Source organism: Lissotriton helveticus, chromosome 5_1 (genome assembly GCF_964261635.1).
Source record: "Lissotriton helveticus chromosome 5_1, aLisHel1.1, whole genome shotgun sequence".
In the NCBI taxonomy this organism is placed as follows: domain Eukaryota; kingdom Metazoa; phylum Chordata; class Amphibia; order Caudata; family Salamandridae; genus Lissotriton; species Lissotriton helveticus.
In genome coordinates this window covers 1,047,283,736-1,047,306,264 of record NC_136065.1, presented here as the reverse complement: position 1 = coordinate 1,047,306,264, position 22,529 = coordinate 1,047,283,736, and the positions used below count along the sequence as shown (strand labels likewise).

Genomic DNA, 22,529 nt, shown 5'->3' with positions numbered 1-22,529 from the left:
CTGATTAGCAGGGAACCAGGTCAACTAAGTCAAAAAACCAGCTAAACACAGGCAAAAAATCTGGGGTAACCATAGTCAGGTAGCCACCTTCCTACATAACCCCCCCCCAAACGAAAGGAGATAAGGCTATCCTTGGCCAGGTAAGCCTATATTGCCTGAGTGGCCATATAAGGAAGTACCTGCACTAGCATGGGTACCCCCTGTCTCATGGTCCACTAAGCAGTCCCTCACCCTTTGGGTATTAGAGGGTCTCCACCATAGGGAATCACTACCTTGGGTGTGTTTATGCAAAGTTAAAGGCTGGTTTGGATATGGAGTATTGAAGTGAGGCTCTACTAAGTTAGGGCTTGGCTTCCTCCAATTATCTTCCACCATGTGTGCCTTTCTTTCTTTAACTGAGTTGCACTGTGCTCTCAGGGTCAACCTCTGGCTACCTAAAGCTGGAGGCTGGGTCCCTCTGTTTGGCTTGCTGGAGGGACAGTTCAGGTTTGGGCCCTTTGGGTCCCAGGTTTGGCTGTGCCCAACAGAATCCACCTGTGGGAAGTCCCTAACTGTTTTTAAGGGGGCTCCCTCAGGAGTTTTTAAAGTTTTCACCTTACTAGGGCTACTAGTTTTGGTGCACCTAATCTTTTGATGGGGGTGCTTTATTTGACAGGGGGCCCTCTGGGTCTCACTGTCCTTCTTGTCCTCTGCAGCCCTGTGCTGGCTAAGGCAAGGTAGAGAGGGGCAGGTTACCTGCTCCAGACTGGGTCCCACCTGAGAAGGGTCCACCGCCCTCAGAGGCTCTGTCAGGCCAGGCCTAACAACCTCTGGGGCAGTTCCTTCATCAGGGGTAAGATCAGTTCCCTGAGGAGGCTGATCCTGTCCTAAAGTCTGGTGAGGGGGAGATTTCTCTTCCTCCTCCATGCTCTCAGTTTGTGTGGAGTTATCCATCATTTCAGGTTTCACAACACACATATCAGTTTGAGTTTGGGCTGTGGCCATCACAGCCCCACCAACCTTTTCAGGAGGAGACTCAGTTTGGGTTTCTGCTGTTATCATAACAGCTTTGCTATTCTGTTCAGGAAGAGCTTTTGCTAAAGATGGGGCAGGGAGTATCTCAGCCCTACCGACCTTTTCAGGAAGGACATCTTGAATTGGGGCTGTAGCCATTACAGCCCCACTAACCTTTCCATTGGAATTTACCATTCTAGAATGGATTTCCTGTTCAACCTCAGCCCAGGCTGAGATTTCCAAATCATTACCAAGTAGACAGTCTACAGGCAAGTTTGATGACACTGCCACTCTCTTTGGGCCAATGACACCTCCCCAGCTGAGACTTACTACTGCCATGGGATGATTTGTTTGGATTCCATCAATGTTTGTAACCTGGTATGTGGCACCAGGTAAAAGTTGCTTAGAGGGGACTAGGCCATCAGCCACCATGGTGATGCTAGCCCCTGTGTCTCTAAAAGCTTCAACTTTCAAACCATTGATGATGGGTTCTTGTCTATACTTGCTCAAAGTATTTGGGCAAGCAGAGAAGTTGGCAAACCCCATGCCAGTCTCATAAACAAGATCATTGGGTGATGGGGACCTGGATAGGCCAGGGTCCACCTGAGCTCCAACAGTAAACCCACCCAGATTCCTGGGTGTGCTTCCACTTCCTGGGGGATTACTGCTGACAGTAACAGGAGGTGTTGAAGCTGGCTTTGGAGGTATATTTTCTTTATTGTTATTCTTGGGACAACAGTTGTCTGTTTTGTAATGCCCAACCTGTTTACAGGCATAACAATAAGGCTTTTTCTCAGTTGAAGAAGTGTCTTGGGACCCACCCCCATTCTTGGAGTTTTGGGGCCCTGGGGAAGTCTTTTCTTTATTTTTATCCCCACCCTTATCTTGAGGCTTGGCAGACTCCTTCTTCTGGTTACTGTCCTGATTCTTAGGCCTAATCCTGGTTCTGACCCACTTGTCTGCCTTCTTTCCCAATTCTTGGGGAGAGGTCAGATCAGAGTCCACCAGGTGCTGGTGTAAGAGCTGGTTCTGACAATTACTTAGGATCTGCTCCCTCATAATCAAATTATACAATCCTGTAAAGTCATGTACTTTGCTGCCATGTAGCCAACCCTCCAGAGCCTTAGTAGCACAATCTACAAAATCAGTCCAGTCCTGAGTCTGTGTCTTCTGGGTATCTCTGAACTTCAACCTGTACTGTTCAGTGGTTAAGCCAAACCCATCTATCAGAACACTCTTCAGGACTTTGTAATTGTTTGCATCCTCATGTCTAACAGTGAGGAGCTTATCTCTCCCTTTCTCTGAAAAGGAGTACCATAAGATTGCTGCCCACTGTTCCTCAGGAACCTGTTGTACCATGCAGGCTCTCTCAAGAGCAGTTATCCACTTGTGGATGTCATCCCCTTCCTTGTAGGGGGGCACAATCTTTGTCAGGTTTCTACTATCATAGGACCTGGGTTTCTCTTTAGGAATATTGCTGCCACCAGTGGCATCTAAGCCACACAATTTTTGCTCTCTTGCCAAGGCAAGTTTAGCTTGAGCTAAGGTAAGTCTAGCTTGACTCAGGGCTACCTCCTCTCTCTCTATCTGGAGTTTGACAGCCCTCATTCTAGCCCTATGCTCAGCTTTCTGAGAGGTAGTCATGCCTCTCTCTGATTCTCTAGAGGCACTAGAAATATGAGAGTCCCCTGAGGGATACCAGTTACAGCTGGGTTCTCTCCATCTCCTGACCTTAGGGGAATTCCCTTCGCCCTTTCTAAGTCATCCTGTTCTAGAATGGCTATCAGGATTGGACAGGTGGGGCTTCTGCCCCTTTTTAACCCTCTTGATTTGCACAAGGCAACCAAGTCCTTTCGGGTTAGCTTGTCATAGCTGGAAGTTGCCTGGGTAAGGTCAACTGTCACAGGAGCAGACCCTGAGGCTTTTCCTGTGTCAGACATGACTCTAGTGTGGTGTAAGTGATGCACCTACCTACACTAAGTGTTTTCCTACTGTACCTTACTAGTGAGTTGTAGTCAGGGTGTGCTAATCCCTTCAACCTACAACTACTAAGTTCAGTAGAACTTAATATGCTAAGCTTTTGATTTTATATGTACCTAGAGGTACTTGATGTGATCTTTCAATTTGATACAAAGATTGCAATGGTAAAACAACAGCAAGCTCAAATCCGCACCGCTGCTCACCAATGTGAGAAGTTGGCCTGGTAGGGGATGTTTCCAATTCTGGAACCACCTACTACCTGACCAAACAATCCCCTTATGGTGTCTGGTTGTAAGTCAACCTTATTAGACAAGCTATCCTAGGGGTAGCATGGACTAAGCAGCCTAAAGGCTTAACTTAAGAGGTCGTGTTAAGCGAGCTGTTTTACCACATACAATCCTGTAATACCAAATGAAAGGACACCACACAAGTATATATTATAAAAATATATGTGTTTATTACTAAAAACAATCCCCAGTATTCTTTATGAATAAAGGGGCACAAGCGTTAAATCAAAAGCACTGTTTAAACATACAAGTTGCACAATTATGGATGAGGGCGGGTGGCCACTCAAACCATATACTAAACAAGTGGTATAAGAGAGGCCACTCGAACAGTGGTTAGGCCTAGGGCCTAGGGAATCGCTGGGAGCAGTCAGGACAAGCAATGCTGAAGTCGGGAATGGCCCTCGGGATTCGGGAGATGTGCGGAAAGCGCACGCATGCACCAATGTTAACCAATGGTGCGTAAAAGTCAAAGAGTTAAAGTTTAAGGACACTTCCGCTGAACCTAGAGGAACAAAACTTAACACACAGACCCTAGAGGTGTGCACCAGTGTGGGAACACCGGCGGAGCAAAGTTACCTCACCCACAGGAAGTGGGTGCACAGGGTCGAAGTGGCGTCGGGTTTTGACACGCAGGCTCTTGGTGCTTGAAGCTGAAAGGGCTGCAGGCAGGGTGAAGACGAAGTGTCCGGTGGAGTCCAAGGGTGGACTCAAGTTGTAGAGTACCTGAAAGCAGAGGGGACAGAGTCTGGGTCACTCAGCAGTGACCAGGGTGGAACCAGGACGGAACCAGGCAATGTCGGGCGCAATCAGGTGGTCGTCGAGGAGCTTCTCTCCGCTGTCACGTGGGCTCTGGGGCATCTGCGACGTCCAGGAGCAGGTCACGATCTGTCCCACGCAGGCTCTCACCGTCGGTGCAGTCGGCTTCAGGTTTGGAGCAAACAAGCCTTGGTAAGAGCAATCCACGCAGGATCGGAAGATTGCTTCTCACTCGGACCAGGAAGGTCAGAGTCGGGGCTCCTTTTCAGGGGAGCTGGTGTGGATCTGGAGCAACCAGATTCACGAGTCTTCTTAGGTAGTTCGTCGGCACAGGGACCACAAGCCAGCTGGCAAGTGACCGGGCCAACGCGTTGAGCCAAATCGTGCCAAAGGGCCCCACGCAGCACTCGTCGAGTGTGGAGGGCTGAACTTCGGCTCAGGAGTAGCTCAGGGTGGGGGCTTCTCAAACCCCGATGTACAGCTTCGAGGGTCACTCGTGGGCTGCACGGTCAGCGTCTCGTGGTCACTTCAAGATGGCGTGCCCCACGCTTCCGGTCGCCTCCACGGGTCTCAGCTTTGCAGGGACTGTGGATCGGGCTGTTAGAAGCTGGGCAGGCTTGATCTCGTCGATCTCAGTCGCTCGAGTTCCGGCGGGAACTGCAACTAAGTAGACGTCGAGGGCTGGATGGTGCCTGCTGCTGCAGGGTGGTCACTCCTTGACCACAAGGGAGATTCTTCGGGCTTCCACGTTGAGATGGAGGGCGAAGGGTCCAGAATATCGTTTCAAATGTTTCTTCCAGGAAATCTGATGTGCATTGGCACTGCTCCCACTCTTATTCCAATCTGGGGGGCGTGATTACCTGCTAGGTCCCCCCCTATGGGTGGGACCCAGGAAGGGGGTGGATACACCCCTTTCCTTTGATCCAGGCCGCCCTGGCATGAGGGCTGGAGTGCCCCAGGACCGGTTTGGCCGGATTATGCAAGGGGCAGCCTTGTGCGCCCCAAGCAGTGTCTGGTTTCTTTCAAACCTCCCTGCTACAATCCACTATCTCCTGTCTGGAGGGCGGTGACACCCTCCTGTGACAGGAAACCCTTTGTCCAGGACCCCTTTGGCTGAGTTTCGGTCAGCTGCAGGGGTCCAGACATTTGTCTGTGGCAGAGGCATCCATTTTGTGGATCTAAGGTCTTTGGAGAAATCAACCGCATTAAGCAAAGTAACATGTCTTACCCCTCTAGAGGGGTGGAATGCTATCCCCGTCGCCAGAACTGGCGAGGGGATAGTATTCCAAATCGTATGACACCTTACACGACATGTTTTGATAAAGCCAAACCAAAGTTGCTATATAACCGCGAGGATTATAAGGCACTTAAGAGTATATGGTATGGCATTATCCTGAAACAGCTTAGGGAGTTGTTCCCGACAGCTGCAGACAGGCTCAGCTCATGCTAGAGCTCCATCTCACATGAAACCACGCACTCTGCCTCCAGGATTGATGAGGCCTTCCATAGGAGTGGCTCACAGGTTAATATGTGTCCAGATATAGGTTTAGATATAGGTATACTATATCTAAGCAAGGGGTGATTACACCACCTTACCCCAGCTGAGTGATCAGCCAGTTGTGTCAATTTAAGAACCAGCCAGGGGTGGCAAAAGATATGCTGCAGCCCCTGGTAGGCCTTGGTGGCCCCTATGCCCTGGGCACCTATAGTGCATTATACAGGGGCTGACAAGGAGTCCATTTCCAATTGTGGTATGTACCTAGGGTACATGGAATCCATTTTACAGAGAGAGCAGATGGCCTGGGGCCCTGATTAGCAGGGAACCAGGTCAACTAAGTCAAAAAAAACAGCTAAACACAGGCAAAAAATCTGGGGTAACCATAGTCAGGTAGCCACCTTCCTACACCCATAATAGTGCAGATCATGAACTTTACGTCAGAGTGGACGTGGCTTTCTTGCAAGAGACGCATCTGCTCCCTCAGACCAGGCCCGATTTGCCATCAGCTGGGGCATGCATAGATATTTCGCCAATTACAGCAACTACACTAGGGACACGGCCATACTCATCCACAAACGGCTCCCTTTTCACTTATACTCTGTTTCGCATGACACGAAGGTAGATACGTCATTGTCCTGGGCTCCCTGTTGGGTCGCAAATTAGCCTTGGTCTGTATATATGGTCCCAATGTTGATTCCACTGACTTTTATTATTCCCTGCTCTCTAGGCTGGCGCAGCTTGGCCCGGTTCCCATTTTGATCGGGGGTGATTTTAACATTGTTCAGGATACATTGTGTGACACCACATCCACCGCTCCAGACCCCAAACCACGTGCTAGAAAGGCCCAAAAAATCCCTTTCCGAACACTTTCCCCTGATTGACATTGTCAGTAAGCTAAATCCTCTGCGCACTGACTTCACGCACTACACCAGCTGCCACAATACGTGGACTAGACTAGACTATTGGTTTGTCTCCCCTGATTTAGTCCACTGGTGCCAAGTAGTTAAGTCACTCCCGCGGACATACTCAGACCACTCCCCAGTTTTATTGACCTAGGCGATACCACGTCCAGAAGGTTTTGAAAGACAGAGAACTGCGCGCCACACTAGCCCGGATAGAGCGAGAATTGGGATCACTGGACTCTGCACAGTTTCAGACTCCCGGGCCCGGCCTGGACGAACATAGACTTTCCCTCCTGGCAGACTGTAGAGATAACGCTGAGAGGGAAATACTCTATATGGGAAAGCTTGTGTGGGGGAGGTCAGTTGCTGGGCTTGTATGTACGCTCTCAAGGGGTCCCATATATCCTTTGGTGTAGAGGATGGGGGGAGTGTCACTGCATAAATATCACTGTTTGTAGAGCAAGTTACCATACTACTCAGCCACCTTTCCACCGAGGGATTCCTCCTACCACCCCAGTGAAGAGCAACCTCCTGTTTTGCATTATATACAACACAGAGGGCACAGCCCCTAGACTTGGAACAGTATCTGGAAGTTGTGGAACTGGGGTGGCTGGGAGACTCCCAAAGAGAATTCCTCCCTGCTGAAATAGAGGACGAGATCAGGGCGGCTATTATGCTGCTTCGCTCTGGCCGTTCCCCTGGACCGAATGGCCTTCTGGCTGACTTTCATAAAACATATATGAACAGCTTGGCCCCTATCTTGAAAACCCTATATGAGGAGGCTCGGGAATCTGGCATCTATCCTCTGGAGATGCGGGAGGCGTTAATCATTTCCATGCCGAAGTCTGGGAAACGAGAGGATATGTGTAAATCTTACAGACCCCTATCCCTGATAAACTGGGTTTGTGAAAATACTGGCTAAAGTGTTTGCTAATTGATTGAGCTTGCTCATGGACTCCTGAGTCCTGCCGGTCAGTCAGGTTTCATCCCTGGCACGCAACATCCCAATCTCCAGACCTTTTTTGCTTTAATGCAGGAAATTTACCCTGATCTATCGGCGGTGGCAATTTGTCTGGACGCCACCAACGCGTTTAATTCTCTGGAGTGGGGTTACCTCTTGAAATCTTGCGCCGAATGGGATTCCCACCCACTTTTCTGTCTTGGATTGAGTTACTATACAGCAGGCCGCAGGCAAGGGTGCTGATTCATGGAATATGCTCCCCCACCTAAATATTACGTGGGGTACAAGGAAGGGTTGCCCACTATCCCCTCTAATATGCGCTGGCCAGGCTCCGGAAAGCACCACCGGGACTATGCAATTAGATACCCCAGGAGGCATTTGCTAGTATCCCGTAATGCAGGTGACATAACACTGTAAATTAGTGACCCCGAACTTAGCCTCAATCCTATACTGCAGGAGTTCATTAACTTTGGGATGCACTCTGGAATAAATGTCAATTTGCAAAAAACTCTCACCCCTGCGGTCCAGCGGTTTGTCCTGGACTACCCACTGGCCTGGTGTGGCTCTGAGATCAAATACTTGGGGATAGTCAGCACAGGAGATAGGGCAGAACTGATGCAAGACAATTACAGAAGGGCGTTGGATGCTCCCACGGACTCTATTCCAAGGAGGATTTCAATGCCCCTCCGGCTGGCAAGCTGGATTTCATTAATAAAGATAGTGGTGCTGCCTTAGTTACTTGATCTTTTTGTTAACATTCCTTATAACCTGGGCAAGCATTTATTCAAAATTCTAAAAACTCAACTTATTGGCCTAACATGGGACGGGAAACAACCCAGGCTGAAAAGGGAGGTTTCGCGGCCCCGGATATGGAACTCTATGTTTAAAGCGGCCAAGCGCATTTCACTACATATTGGTTTCGACCCCCGTATGTGCCGCACCTAGCCATTGAACAGGGATACATGGACACTGTTAAGAACACAGCATTCTTCGGGACACCTTACCGACCCAGGGATGCTGACCCCTCAACGGTCGCTTGTACGTCTGCAGCCTGCCAGGATATAGCCAGGCAATTGCAGGCACCCATGTTGTACTCTCCTTTATTGGGACTCCATTATCATCCGGACCTTCCAGTGACGAACTAAGCTGGATGTCGTCGGATTCTCCAGAGGGTTTGGGATGAGGGCATGGGAGGATTTATATGAAGAGGTCCTATTCCGGGATAGGGAATCGTTCTTCAGAAACACTCAGCCCACCCCTATGGAGCTGTTCCTAAGTTAGGCTAAAGACAAGATGTTAGAAAGTCCACCCCCGATTTCCCCAATGAACCTCCAACACTGTCTCCCTAGCACATACTGCTCCAAAGCCCCAACTCCACACATGTGGTCTTGATGCTCTATCACAGTATTCAGAATGGGAGCACTGAGCTGCGGCGAGACTTGCGTCTGCATTGGCATCAGGAACTATTATACCCCTGTTCAGCCCCAACGGTTTCACTTACGACCAGATGACAAATATGACAGGGCGGGGGCAGACATCTTACATTTTGCATGGGAGTGCGAGCCTATTAGCGAATACTGGCTGAAGATTTTTGGGGCTTTGTAGCAGATGACGGGCTCTGCGATTCCTATCACACCTCTCACGGCGCTGCTAGGGTACACGGATGGGGTGGAACTATCGAACTGAAGGTATGTCTCTCTTGGCGGCTTACTATGAGCTAAACAAAGGGTAGGATGCGGGGATGGGCCCCTATGTTTATGGAATGACCACAAGGTTTAATATATTATCAGGAGCAATATCTCATTTATGCAGAGCTGTTACCACCTAACTCCAGGCCGCGAGACATGTGGGATCCCCAACAAGGGTTCTTATTAGAGTCGCCTGAGGTTTGGGGAGGATCTGTTACTTGCCTAAAACCCACCTAGAGACCGATCGGGGGATACACACAGATTCAAGTCATAGCGTTGAAATGAGTACAATGCGGGAGACCGGGAGAGAAGAACCGGACCTTTGTTGCTGGTCCCTGGATTAAACTGCACCCTGCACTTTAGCCCCAGTCCCTGGAGGGGTTTGAAAGTCCTCACGGCAGTCACGCGACGCGGGAGAGGAGAACCGGACCATTGTTGCTGGTCCCTGGATTAAACTGCACCCTGCACTTTAGCCCCAGTCCCTGGAGGGTCTTGAGAGTCCTCGCGGCGGTCACGCAATGCGGGAGAGAAGAACCGGACCGTTGTTGCTGGTCCCTGGATTAAACTGCACCCTGCACTTTAGCCCCAGTCCCTGAAGGGTTTTGAAAGTCCTTGCAGCGGTCATGCGACGCGGGACGCGCGCAGGAGTCGATTGGGCGAAAACGGGCCCGTCTTAGCCCGTTATAGACCAAAAGAGGCCGGGCTGGGCCAGGCCCTTTGTTTCTGCTTATAAGGTACTGATTTTGGACTTCGACTGTAAAGTAAAAGCAGAAAAGAAGAAGGACAAATACTTATATTTTCCATTTACTGTCAGTGCCATTTATCTTTTGCCTCGGCTGTCACCTTAACTATTCTACCTTAGTACGCCTGAACATTAAGACTACTGTTCTTTTACTGTAAAGCCTGTAGTACACCCAGTTAAAGAGTTACTATGGGGAAAAGGAAAGCGGCAAGCGCCCAATTAAAGGGGAGTGAAAAATCAGGGGCGCGCTCACGACAGTGAGCTCATTTACCTGCTCAGTTACCTAACGGAGGCTGTAGGCGCAATCGAGCAACAAATCATTACAGTGGATCCTGGAAATATTGGCTTAGAGGGGGAGACACAACTGGCGGTACTTTCACAAGAGGGGCATTATCCATATGAAGAAGTTGTTAGGACTATCTCAAATACAAATGGATGTGTGATGAACCTCACGGATAAAATATCAGGGAGTGAGCAAGATTATGACCCACAACCACCCACTAAGCGAGCGAGAAATCCAGATATTGCCCCCCACAGAAAAGAAGATGGGTCCTTCCCCCAACTAGCAATAAGGCTTTGAAAAAGGGAAAAACTAAGATGTTATGTAAACCAGATAAACCGAAAGCTAGTGGCACTATTAATACCTGTATCCAGACCGAGGTGGAAAACTTAAAAAAAGAGGCTGGACGCTTTAGACACTTTCCTAAGTGATAGCTTAGGCGGATTATCACGCAAGGTTGCAACGATTGAGGAAGTATAACTTAAATGTTTAGATAAAGTACATTTTTTCAAACTGCCCACTACACGAGAGTTATCAACTGCCTATGGGGGTAACCAGACCAACAAACCTAATCCTGGGAGGTGCCATACTGATCATTACCCCTCAGTACCTTGTGAGGAGCCCATCAAGTAATATATGATTCAGCTCAAATGTTACTCAAGAGACCCACCCCCTCAACATTCCCCTGACTCAGAGCAGAATAAAGTATCCTCCTTCTATAAGTGGGAAAAATAATATCCCCAGGTGCCAGAACGAAAATGTAATAGAGGCCGGTACTAGTGAATGTTCTAAAAAATACAAGAAGGGACGGTCGAAACCTGGGAGATCTTAAGGAATAAGACAATACACTGGCTCGGTCAAAGGACTGGCCTAACCAAGAGGCTATTCGAAGAACTTAAAATGATCAGGAGAGTAAACTGGGTAGGCAGGGGAAGGAAGAATTTGAGGGGAGATTGTGTGGTGCTGACCCTTAAGACCCCCCAGTTAGTTCAACTAACATTAAGTAGAGACAGTTCCCATACCACCTTAGGGCAGGGCGTTAATCTAGTCCCATTAGGCTATTTCTATCAGCCCCCTTATAATACGGTCCTGTCAAACAGGGAAGCACCGAACCCGAGCAATAGACTTCAATTCAATCTCCCTATTTATAACCGTTTCAACCCACTTGTCCACCTCGAATCAGTGGATTGACTACAATTCTCCCCACACATTCAGTCAGGTGTATTAAAAAGAGTGGGGGGTGGGTACTATCAAAGAGTGATAAAGTTACATGAAAAGGGTACTAAAAACCTGGAATACCCGGATGTTATGAAGAATGCCGACGGGTCTGCGGGTAAAAACATTTCACATAAGACAGCTATAGATACAGCACAGTCCATCATACAAGACAGCCATATATTAGGGAACTCTAAGGCAGAAGAAGGGGAAGGTAGGGGTAGAAAAGGCAGAAAAGATAAGTGTATGATCCTATCCTGGAACGTGGCTGGCTTAAAAAGCAAGGTGGCTAATGAAGTGTGGTCTGATTTTGTGGGCAAATTTGAGATCCTTATGCTGCAGGAAACTTGGGCGATAGATCCCATCCACATTAGCGGGTATACAACTTTCCATTCTCCTGCAATAGCTTCCACACATGGCAGAGCAAGAGGGGATCTCTGCATATATATTACAAACTATTTGAATGTAAAGAAAATAGAGTTAAGCAGCGATATTATGAGATAATTTGCTTGCATTTAGACCAAGTGTCACATGTAATCCTGCTGAACTTCTATAACAACGCCCCCCTGAGAAGTTTGAAGACATAGTGAAACGCCTCGGTAATGATCTGTATACCTTACAAACCCATACTACTAAAGAGGTTTTTGTTCTTTGGGGAGGGGACTTTAATTTTCTGTGAGCATATGGATAAAGGGGTCTACGGTATTCAGTACGAAAAAGGTAGTTGTTTTGCCCATTTGCAACACGCACGCACTGGGGATTGTTTAAATAACATAATGTTAACACATGACCTAGGGTTTGCAAACACACTATGTGAGCTCCTACTTTCAACCGCCGAGGCACTTGTCCTACTATAGACTTCATAATATTATCCAACAGATATGCTTCACGCATTAGAGAGTTTAGAGTACATGATATTTCCTTAAGTGATAATTTTCCCCTGAGTATGACTGTGACGGTGCATAAGCAGGACTTCAATACGAGGGAGGGTACACCACATCTTGTGGAAAATGTAACTTTGTATGAAAGTAATGGGACCCCCTCTAAGGTACTAATTCACAGGTCAGGGAGAAGAGGGGAAGAAAATATAATGTAACAACTACTCAAAGCACAGACTCCCTCATGACCTCTCTATTTATTTACGGGTTTTAGCCTCTTAAATTTGAACATGGGCATAACAAAACACACATTTTACTGTTACTTATTTCCATTCTCTTTTTTATTTGTCATTTGAATAATTTTTTTCTTTGTTATATCTTTTAAACATTATTATCATTAAAAAGTATAGAAAAACATTTCTTATATACACAATTTGGCAACATGAGAAATAATTCACAAATTCATATAATAAACAAAATAAGACCAGGTAGAGAACAGACAACAATCAAACCACACATACATACTTCACACACATTCACACCACAAATTATCTGTGCAAGTTAACGTGTTTCGTTGGTTCTAGTCCAACGCCCAGAGCCAGGGTCACTACAAAATGTAGGATTTTATATTAACATGGTCGACGCGGTTTGGTGGCAATAGATAGCACTAAGAGCCACCTTCCTCAGGACCCACCAGATTATCAAATAGTGTTCTCTACACCCTGGTTCTTCTCGAGTAGAACCAATGTTATAGCCAAACGTAGTTTCCACATAAATGACCTTCTTTGAAACGATGGTTACTTATCCCAGAGGATTCTCTTTTGGCTTGGAAATTCCTAAAGTGGGTTGAGTGTAAAATCTCTCATGATTTCATTTTACGCAGCATAAACTTAATTTCCACTTAGGTGTCTTATTCTCGCAGCAACATTTGTTATCTTGATTCCACAGGTATGAATCTATTTCTCTATTGCTATCTCTCCCTTCAAACGTGCAGTTTCTCCTGCGAATTATCAGTAGAGATCATCAGTGATGGTCAATCAATCTGCAGAATGCATCTTGTCAGGTTTCCCGGAATAATTAAAATGATCGCAGAAATTGCTATCTTCCGAGAAGAAGCCCTAAATTAATTGGCTTAGCCATCCATCAAAGTTCCACACACGTCTCCTTCGGATAAAAAAATGTAACTTTGCACAGACAGAACTGCTATGCGCTTAGATGGGCGATGGTTTACCCTGAAGCATTTACCAGTACAGTTCTGTCAACAAGTAAAGATAAAATTCTATCCTGTTTGGACGAGAGGGCTACCCCGCAGGAAATCGTGGGCAGTTTCTCTGTAATCTCTAGCCACATTAAAGAAACATTGTTTATAAAAACTAACAAAAAAGTGAAACAAAAAAAGGGTAGTTTGACACCAAGTGTACTAAGGCTTACTCTAGACTCAAACACTCCCCTCATGTGGTAGAAAAAAAACAGGAAAATATAAGAAAAGCCAGAAGATATTATAATAAGGCTTTAAAAGATAGAAGAGTGGCAATGAAAGAGGAAGCATGGCACACACTACGTGAGGATTCAGAGAACCATGACTCTTCCACCTTTTGGAAGGCTGTAAACACACCATTCCAGGGGGAGTGTGATAAAGCACGTCTAGAGATAGCAATCACCGAATCAGAGTGGATAATGCATTTTTCTAAGCTGTACAACAGCACTATGTCGACTGAGCCGGAATTCGAATTTAAGTGTGGGGGTACCGGAGTCTTTTTCTCCTCCAGTATATCTGCCCATGCAATTTACCTTAGGCAAAGTCTTCAAGGCAATTAACTCAAGCAGAGGGGGAAAGGCCACGGGTTTAGATGGAATCCCGGTGGACCTTTTTAAATCTAATTTAGCACTCTGGGGTCCAGTTTGAACACAGGTCTTTAATGCAATTGGTACACAAGGCCTTATATCCACATGGTATGATTCAATAATTGTTCCTATTTTTAAAAAGGGGGATAGGGCCAACCCAGCCTGTTATCGTCCAATCTCGTTGTTGGACTCCACAGTTAAGATTGTCGGAAGAAGTATATTGGGTAGGCTACAGGTGTGGGCGGAGGAGAGGGAAATAATAAGCGACCTACAATATGGGTTCCGTAAAGGACCGGGAACAATTGAACAGGGTCTTAATTTACATATTATTTTAGATAAATACACTAAAGCTAAACAGGAAAAGTTATTTTTAACCTTTGTTGATCTGACTGCAGCATTCGAATGTGTGATTCATGAAAAGTTGTGGCATATTTTAGAAGGGTTAGGGATGGATGTTTTAATAGTTTCTTTTTTAAAACCGCTTTATTCGAAGGCACAGGCAAGGGTACGCTATGGGCTGGATGGTGAATGTACGAAGCACTTTAGAGTGAGGAAAGGTGTTAGACAAGGATGTATCCTTGCGCCTTTCGTTTTCACACTTTATACAAATGGTTTAGAAACAAACTTGATTCAGGAATGCAAGGACCTGCCAATAGTAGCGGATCGTCCAGTCCCCGCTTTGTTGTACGCGGATGACGCGGTTATAATGGCCCATACGCCGGTAGCTGGTGCAGGAATTTGGGGGTATGCCAATGTAGGCTCTTTATAATTGGTAGAAAATAAGTTTTTTAGGTTTCTTTTGGCAGAGCCAGACAGCACCTAAACACATGTCTGCCACTTGACATAGAGTATGGTCGGTCGATTAATCTGTCTTTAACCGCCACATCTTGAAGGATGCCTTGGGGATTGATGCGGTCAAATATATAAGATGGTTGTGGTATGTAAAAATGTTTTTATTAAATTTGGACATTCCGAATATTTTAGCAACCCAGATTATATGCGAGAAGTCCCCAGGTAAGAACTTAAAGCTCGTGGTTTGCGTTTTCTGGGAGAATGCAGAACTACCATAGAAAGATGTAAATCAACGGTTCAAACCCATTATGTTATTATGGCAAATCCAACAATGCAACCATATATTTTGCTAGTTACAGGAGACTATGATAGATTCCTGTTATCCCATTTTAGACTGAATATTTTATTTAGATCCCTAAGCTTTCCGGAACGGAATGATTGGACAAAAATTTTATGTAACTGCCCTTGTGATGATATCGCGACACAGTCAACTATACATATATTGTTTTTTTTTTAAATTTATATCATGCCAAGAAGGAAATGGATGATCCTGGTACTGAGAAAATTAGGTCTGAGACAATGCTGACCTGCATTGCCTGAGACAATGCTGACCTGCATTTTTAGCGTTACAAACCTTAGATGATGAATTTATAATTGCTTCTGTGACAGCTTTTAAAAAAAATATTTTTAAAATCGTAAAACCATTTTAGGGTAAATACGAGAGTTATACTTGTATATCAGATCAAGATTATGTATTAGCCGGATTGTGTATTGTACTTTTATGGTTAACTTTTATGTTTACCGAATAAAGTTTTTTCTGATTCGAAGTACGATGCAGAGTCATGGAAAATGTTGAAGCTGTAACCAGACCCTAAGTAATAGCATATGCACAAACTTCTGATGATGCACATGAATGTAATATCCGTCTAACCGTATGCAAATGTTACTTAAATGACAAAAACCCAATAAGGAAAGTTAAAAAACAAAAGTTCATAATCTGGTAGCAACAGAAAATGAAGAAACTAAGCTCTGCTCAAATCTGTACCACCCCCCAATATTCCAAACATTTCTAAATCAGAATGACTCCTACTCTGGAAAAGCTACATGGATCTGGAAAGCTACAGCTACACACATACGACTAGAATGGGACGAGGCTTTGGACTAATTGAGCATGCATTTGCAAGGTACCTGTAAACATCTCAGAATCTCAAACAGTAGGAGAAAATTGTTCCAAAGAGATCACGCAATGTAGCTGTCAAACTACAGGTAACAGGTGCTACCGAACCTATCCTAGCACGGAGGTTATGTCTTAATTATGCAATCTATTCACCCTTTGTGGTGAGGGGGTTCGAGACTATGGAAGTAGGAAATCATTTTCTCTTTCTTTTGCCTCATCAATAATAATTTATCTGCTAGACATGTGGAAACGCCGTAAAAATATAAACTGTTCAAGCGATTCAATCTTTTTCTTGCCCCTCTTATCTCTGGATGTTTCTATGCTAGTTGCTTACTTTTTTAACTGTATTTTGGTGGGAGACTTAATCAGTGAGAGATGTCATGACAGCCCACTATTAAAGGGGGTTGGATGGAAGCAGTAACTTCGCCCGTTTACGATGTGTATTGATGAATGTCAAGGGCAGGTAAGGCGGCCCTCAGGACTTGTGTCAAAATGACTGGTTTGCATTTTGTGAATGGATTGGGCCAAGCACCCAAAAATGCTTTTCTGGAAGCTGTGTTTTAACTCAAAACCATTGTTCTCTGTGTACACAATGGCCTTCAAGAATGTTGTTTTTAAATTTAAGTAAGGAGTATGATCAATATATCACTCATGAATATATATTCATAATTGTTTTTTAAACTTAGTTCAAGGTTTCCTTGTGCATTATAAGAAAGACTGGCATGGAACGAGGAGCTGGATTTAACAGTTTAGATATTTTTGTATATTTCTTTTTACAATAATTGAGTAAGTATTTGCAAGGTACATATATACATCTCAGAATTACTAACAGGAGAACATTGTTTGAAGCGGTGCAACTGTCAAATTCCAAGGAACAAAGGAGCCATTGAAGCTAGCCAGACTCATAGCACGGAGGATCTGTCGTACTGATGTAAATCGACCGACCCTGGGTACTTTATAAAATAAAATGCATCTCTATAAAGTGGTTCCAAATGATGCACCTCAGTCGAACTGATTAGGACGATCAGCAAGTAATCAAGAATTTATTTTCTCCAATTGGGGTAGATGGATTATAATTCAAGCCCTTTATAAGAGTATTTACCTTTACAGCCCTGCAGAAGCTGCTGTCATGCAGCCAAACACATGTTGGAAGTGGTTACAATTATCCTTCAAAGAACAATATAAAGGAATACTCCAGAGTCAACAATGAATTTCTTTGGGCTATGACGTTGAGAAGGCTCAGAAACAATCATCCACAATTTTGAATGTTCATTATTCTGTTGATGTTTTGATTTGATTGGAATATGATCATTATAACAAGCTCTATGAATGGACTGGAAACATCGATTTTTTTTCTTATTAATAATAATTGTCATTTTGAATAAAAGGACTTGCTATTAATAAATATGCTAAACTGTCATATTCATTAGTGTGAGAATACTGGAGTCCCCACAGGACTAACGTTTTACACAAATGAAAGGAAAGATCAATACCCATATTAAAAACGGTCTTAAATAGCATTTGCCAAAAGACATTTATATAACTGTTTATCTCAAACTCTGCACTACAAGGGCAACACCTTTTTGAATGCCCACATTTCATGATTAGGACCTGTTCTTTGCTTCTCTCGTTTTCACTCAATGCCTTGTTACAGTAAAGTGCTCAGCCACCTTGTGCCCACAGCCTTAACGTGCTACACCAAGAACCTAAAAAACCAAACTATAGAACTTGTCTCTCTCAAAAGTATTTTATTTTTATTTATTGTCTCAGGTTAATAAAAACCATTACAAAAATACATTAAAACACATATCATCAGATAAAAGATTATAAGAGCAAAAAGTTGTTTATAAAAAACCAGAAAGACATTAGTTATTGATAGTAATAATGCTAAAAACGGTATGATGTGGGAAGTGAGCGTTGGTCATTTCATCTTGTCTTGGGCATAGTTCAATCGATCTTGTCAGGGCCAAGTTCATGAACTTGTTACTTTCCGCTCAAGTAATTTCCAAAATTTCACTAACTTCCCATTTAATGGCGGAAAGCCCGGATCGAAGCAGGCCAGGACTGCCTATCTGCGTGTGCGGATATTGTGTTCATTAAAAACAGTTTTTAACAAGGCGACCCTTTCCTCTTTCAGCATTGGGCAGGTGCTCTCTCAAAAGTATACTTCTGCCTTCACAAGATTTAACCAACTCTTGCTACAAACGCAAATATACTAGGCAGGATGTATTCTACAAAGAAAGAACATCTTACCTGCCACTGAAGTGTTGCGTAGATTTTGGCTTCCAAATTTCTACCACTCTCTGTCAGTTCAGTAGCTGTAAGGTAGAGACAAAATTAATTATGATGGAACACACCCATAACTGATTGATGTAATTATTTTTCAACATTCAATATGGCAGGGACAGTGCACCAATGCTATTTGGGTGGAAATAAAGAAAAAAATGTGTAGAAGATTTCAGACTAGCAGAACCCATACGAAGCACAAACCTATTAGGATTAATTTACCAGCTTCTTGCAGTTCTGTCATCAACTCCGGCGTTCATCCAACACAAGGAGTTGGGCATGGGGTACATTTCAGATCTGATTGCAGTTGCTCCATTGTTGCGCTGGCTGAGAACTTTGGCTTGTCTCGCCCCCACCTTAAATCAACATATTATTGCAGACCGCACTGCACACAAGGGGGGCCTTACGCATTTCCTGGTTAAAGTATATCATGGAACAAATGAAATGGCTAGGCTCCCCCGATCTGTATCTAAATCCCAGGCCTCTAGGTCCGGTAGACATCAGTCATTAAACAGCAGTTTTTGGTCAAACGGCAGGGGCTTAGGGAAGGAGCTAGCTAAGCCCACTGTAAGAAGGTTTATCACACTAAGTCTGAGCCTACAGGTACAGCAGCACCTGCTTTTTGTCATATCACCGCTTTGTGTTAACCAGATTCCGTTTGTACCTGGCACCCTGGCTACTAGCCTTTCCTAAAGGCTATATGCAACCTGGCATATTAAAACCCTGTTCATGTGACAATATTTCTGAGAAGGATACTTTACATTTCATTTTTTTTGTGGGACTTTTATGATCCACTGCGTAAAAAGTTAATACTTCCGCTGTTCAGAAATTGTCAAATTGTCCAAGTAAGGCCTGCATTACTACATCTTCAAATGGTCTGTTTTGGGGTTGCAAGCTTTTTAAAAGGGACCATAAGACACAGGAAGAGGTTGTCTTTGAAGTAGCCAGGGTGTTTCTGTTAACTGTGTTCAGGGAATATTATACGTTACCTCGCGCCTGCTAAGTCAACCTTTTTGTATACTTTCGGAATCAATGTTTTAGCATTTTTGCACTTTATCTGCTGCACTTTATGTTTGCTCATACCATTTAGTGCTGGTTTTAATAAGGACTTCTTATTTTTAGCTGGCTGTTCAGTTGGTTATAGTTTATTTACCTGCGGGGCTCGGATTTTTAAATTGTATATGTGGGACTTTTCTTTTAATGATTATATCCCTGATCAAATGTTTTTTTTAAATGTTGCTTTTATGGCTTTTAGTGGCCAAATAAAGTATCTTTTGATTGATTGATTTACTAAAACTTAAAGACTTAAGTTTCCTTTTTCTTAAGTGGCTCTAATTGGTACTAGTGACTTAATGAGCATTTCATACTACCCTTCAACTCTGTGCAATTTCTGATCAATCAACTCTCTATTTTAAAAAAGTTGTAAGCAAATATGGAAGGCACTAGAGTTGCAGAAGAGTCCCTGCCACAATGAAGAGGTCAGAAGCTGTGCACCTTCACAGAAGAATACTCTGAGCCGAGCATCCTGTCATGTCGAAGTCCCAGGTTCAGTGAGAAAATTCCACATATGTCTGAAAAGGCAAAGGGGACATCAACGGTTGAACTAAGAATATAATGCATCCTACTTCTTTCATGGTTCCTGCCATGTTATATCTGATCAAATGCAAATAGAACAATTGATGGACAGAATGCAGAACAATGTCATATATTCACCCCAGTACAGAGATCTGGGCCCAAATCCATCGTTTTTTTGCTCACCATGCCATTCCAGTTTGAACCCAGCCATATGCAAATCAGTCTTGACCCTGCGTCCAATGGGAAGAGTCCAGCCCGAACTGCCAGGCCAGGTCCTCCCTGGACTGGCAACAAGCATCCTTTTGTTTGCGTAGCATGTTATATCTGATCAACAAGTTATCTATGCAGACCCAGCGGGGTTCCTACTTGAGATTACATTGGTGTGATCGACCTGGCACTCCACTCCTACTGTGGTTTGTCTTTAATGGGCTTCAAATGAAAGGTTGTCAACTAGGGCTAAAAGTCCATGAGAATTTAATGAAAAACAATGCAATTTTTTTTAATTACAGAAAACATTCAAATGGAAAAATACTATAGACAGATATACATAATAAAGAATTACTGTCACAGGCAAGCCTATTTTCCATATCTATACGGGGGTCTGACGTCATTCTCTTGAGTTTGAATACAGTGCCAGGCAACTCTTTGGCAGAATGATAAATGCTAAATCACTAAATCAGAACTAACTTAAAAACCATGTCTGAATATTTAATATATGTATATATAAAGATATGTATACATTCACTGAAAAAACTTTGCCAAAGTTATGTTGTGTTTCCTTTTTTTTCAAATCAAATTATCATTGATGAAATCACTTGAATCAGCATTAAACAATTTTGGAGGAATGGGCCTAGGCATCCATAACATAACGTGTTTTCGTAATACGCATGTTCACCCAGAAGGGTATCTTGGGACAGAGTAACAGATGTTTATTGTTACCCAACTCAATTGTACATATTTTATCGACCTCAGAAGGATGAAAGTCTGAGTGGACACATCTGGATTTGAAACTGTGACCAAGAGGTTGAACACAGTGTCCTACAGTGGACGCATTAGTCCACTAAGCCACCAGACACTGTATCCTTCACCCAACCCTCACTGTTAACAGCCTGAGCCGTGCACCTGCGATTCTGGGTATTAATGATAACAAAACTAGGCATACGGCCAGGCGAAGCTCAGTACCTGCTGCTAAAGGTCGTGCTCAGTGATGTAGGCCTCTATGGCGGATCATGCAGATACACTGTATAATAAATAATCCTCGTTTATAAACAGTTATCAAAATCATTAGTCATGTGAGAGCTTGTGAAAAAGGTCATAAGCAGAAATGGTAGGGAGTGAGTTATAGTTAGCACAGCTTAATATCACTGGGAATTTCAGGGGTTTATTTTTTGGTTTTGCATTGTGTTGGAACGGAGGAAGGTTATTTGAAAGGCGATGGACACAATAAACCCCAGGTTCGAACTTATCATAGCAAGCTGTACCTTTTTGGCCTCCGACTGAGTACACACAACGATCACACGTGTGCGCTGGAGGTACTTTTGGGCTATTGACTAAGGAAATGTGCATGGATATTTAGTACAAGCTGGCACAACGTATGTGCTTCCTATTCCAAGATTGACTACCAGCCATTCACCGGGTGATGTGGTGAAGTGGTGATGGGAGAGGAGGCCGGGGCGTTGATTAGTCATCACATTAAGTCAGTGGAAGCACTGTATTCCCGAATGTAACGAAAGAATGTTGCCCATCTTGCACGGTTTCTGCCCCAGGTGGGTTGCAAGTGCATGTGGAGTGTGCTTCAATTCCTGAGCAGAGGCTCCTTTTGACCTGTGGTTTTCATAGGCTGCTTTGCTCTTCATTTGACCCGAGTTACCCTACTTCAGTGATGAAGAGGAATGGATTGAGAGTATAGAACATGACAGCGTACTTTGGAGTTGACAAACCCGTAGTAAGAGTGCTGGACTAAGCGTTACTCGTTCCATGAATAATAACGTGGAGGCTGTTGTTAAGGGCTGTATTAAGGACTCAGGCAGTGATAAGATATGCCAAACAAGGCTGCCAATGGTACAGTCTATAACAGTGTCCAAATTTGAGAGCATATTGTTTTAAATTTCATCAGGATGTCAGGAAATCTAGGTGGGTGATCAGTGTAAATTGTGGTAGCAACAGTCTTTAGCAAATGGATTATTATTTTAGTAACCATGTTTATAGACTTCAATTCTATATAGTTTAAAAATCCTCATGCCATAATAGGCAGAAAACATTAAACCCCGGAGTGCAGTTCTGTTCAGAAGAGATGAAGTGATTTCTAGCATTAATGTCAAATCAGTATAAAAAAATGTTGTATAGAAAGAAAGCCAATGGGTCAATTAATTATAGAACCATATATTTTAGAAGACTATACAATGGGCATTAGTCAACTCACAGAGCTGCAAATATGTTGAGGTGGAGACCAATGGGGCATTGTAGGAAACTGTTGTTGTAGCACCCCCCCCTTTTTGCCTGGAAATTAATGCAACTTTAATTGAAGTGTACTGGGTTCCTGCCAGCCAGGTCCCCAGTACCAGTGTTCTTTCCCTAAAAACTGTACAATGTTTTTCCCAATTAGCAAGCCCTTACAGCTGTAAGTCCCTAGTAAATGGTACCCTGGTAACTAGGGCCTAAGGTGCTAAAGAGG

General features: G+C 44.2%; 1 protein-coding gene across 1 annotated transcript in view; it reads right to left on the bottom strand.

Annotated features, from left to right (window-relative positions):
• The window catches only part of RRP12 (ribosomal RNA processing 12 homolog), a 521,209-nt gene that overhangs the window by 310,062 nt on the left and 188,618 nt on the right, over positions 1-22,529 (bottom strand). Inside the window, exon 16 of the mRNA XM_078643584.1 lies at positions 18,248-18,312. Within this exon, the coding sequence (XP_078499710.1) occupies positions 18,248-18,312 (65 nt within the window). The remainder of the gene's footprint in view (positions 1-18,247; positions 18,313-22,529) is intronic.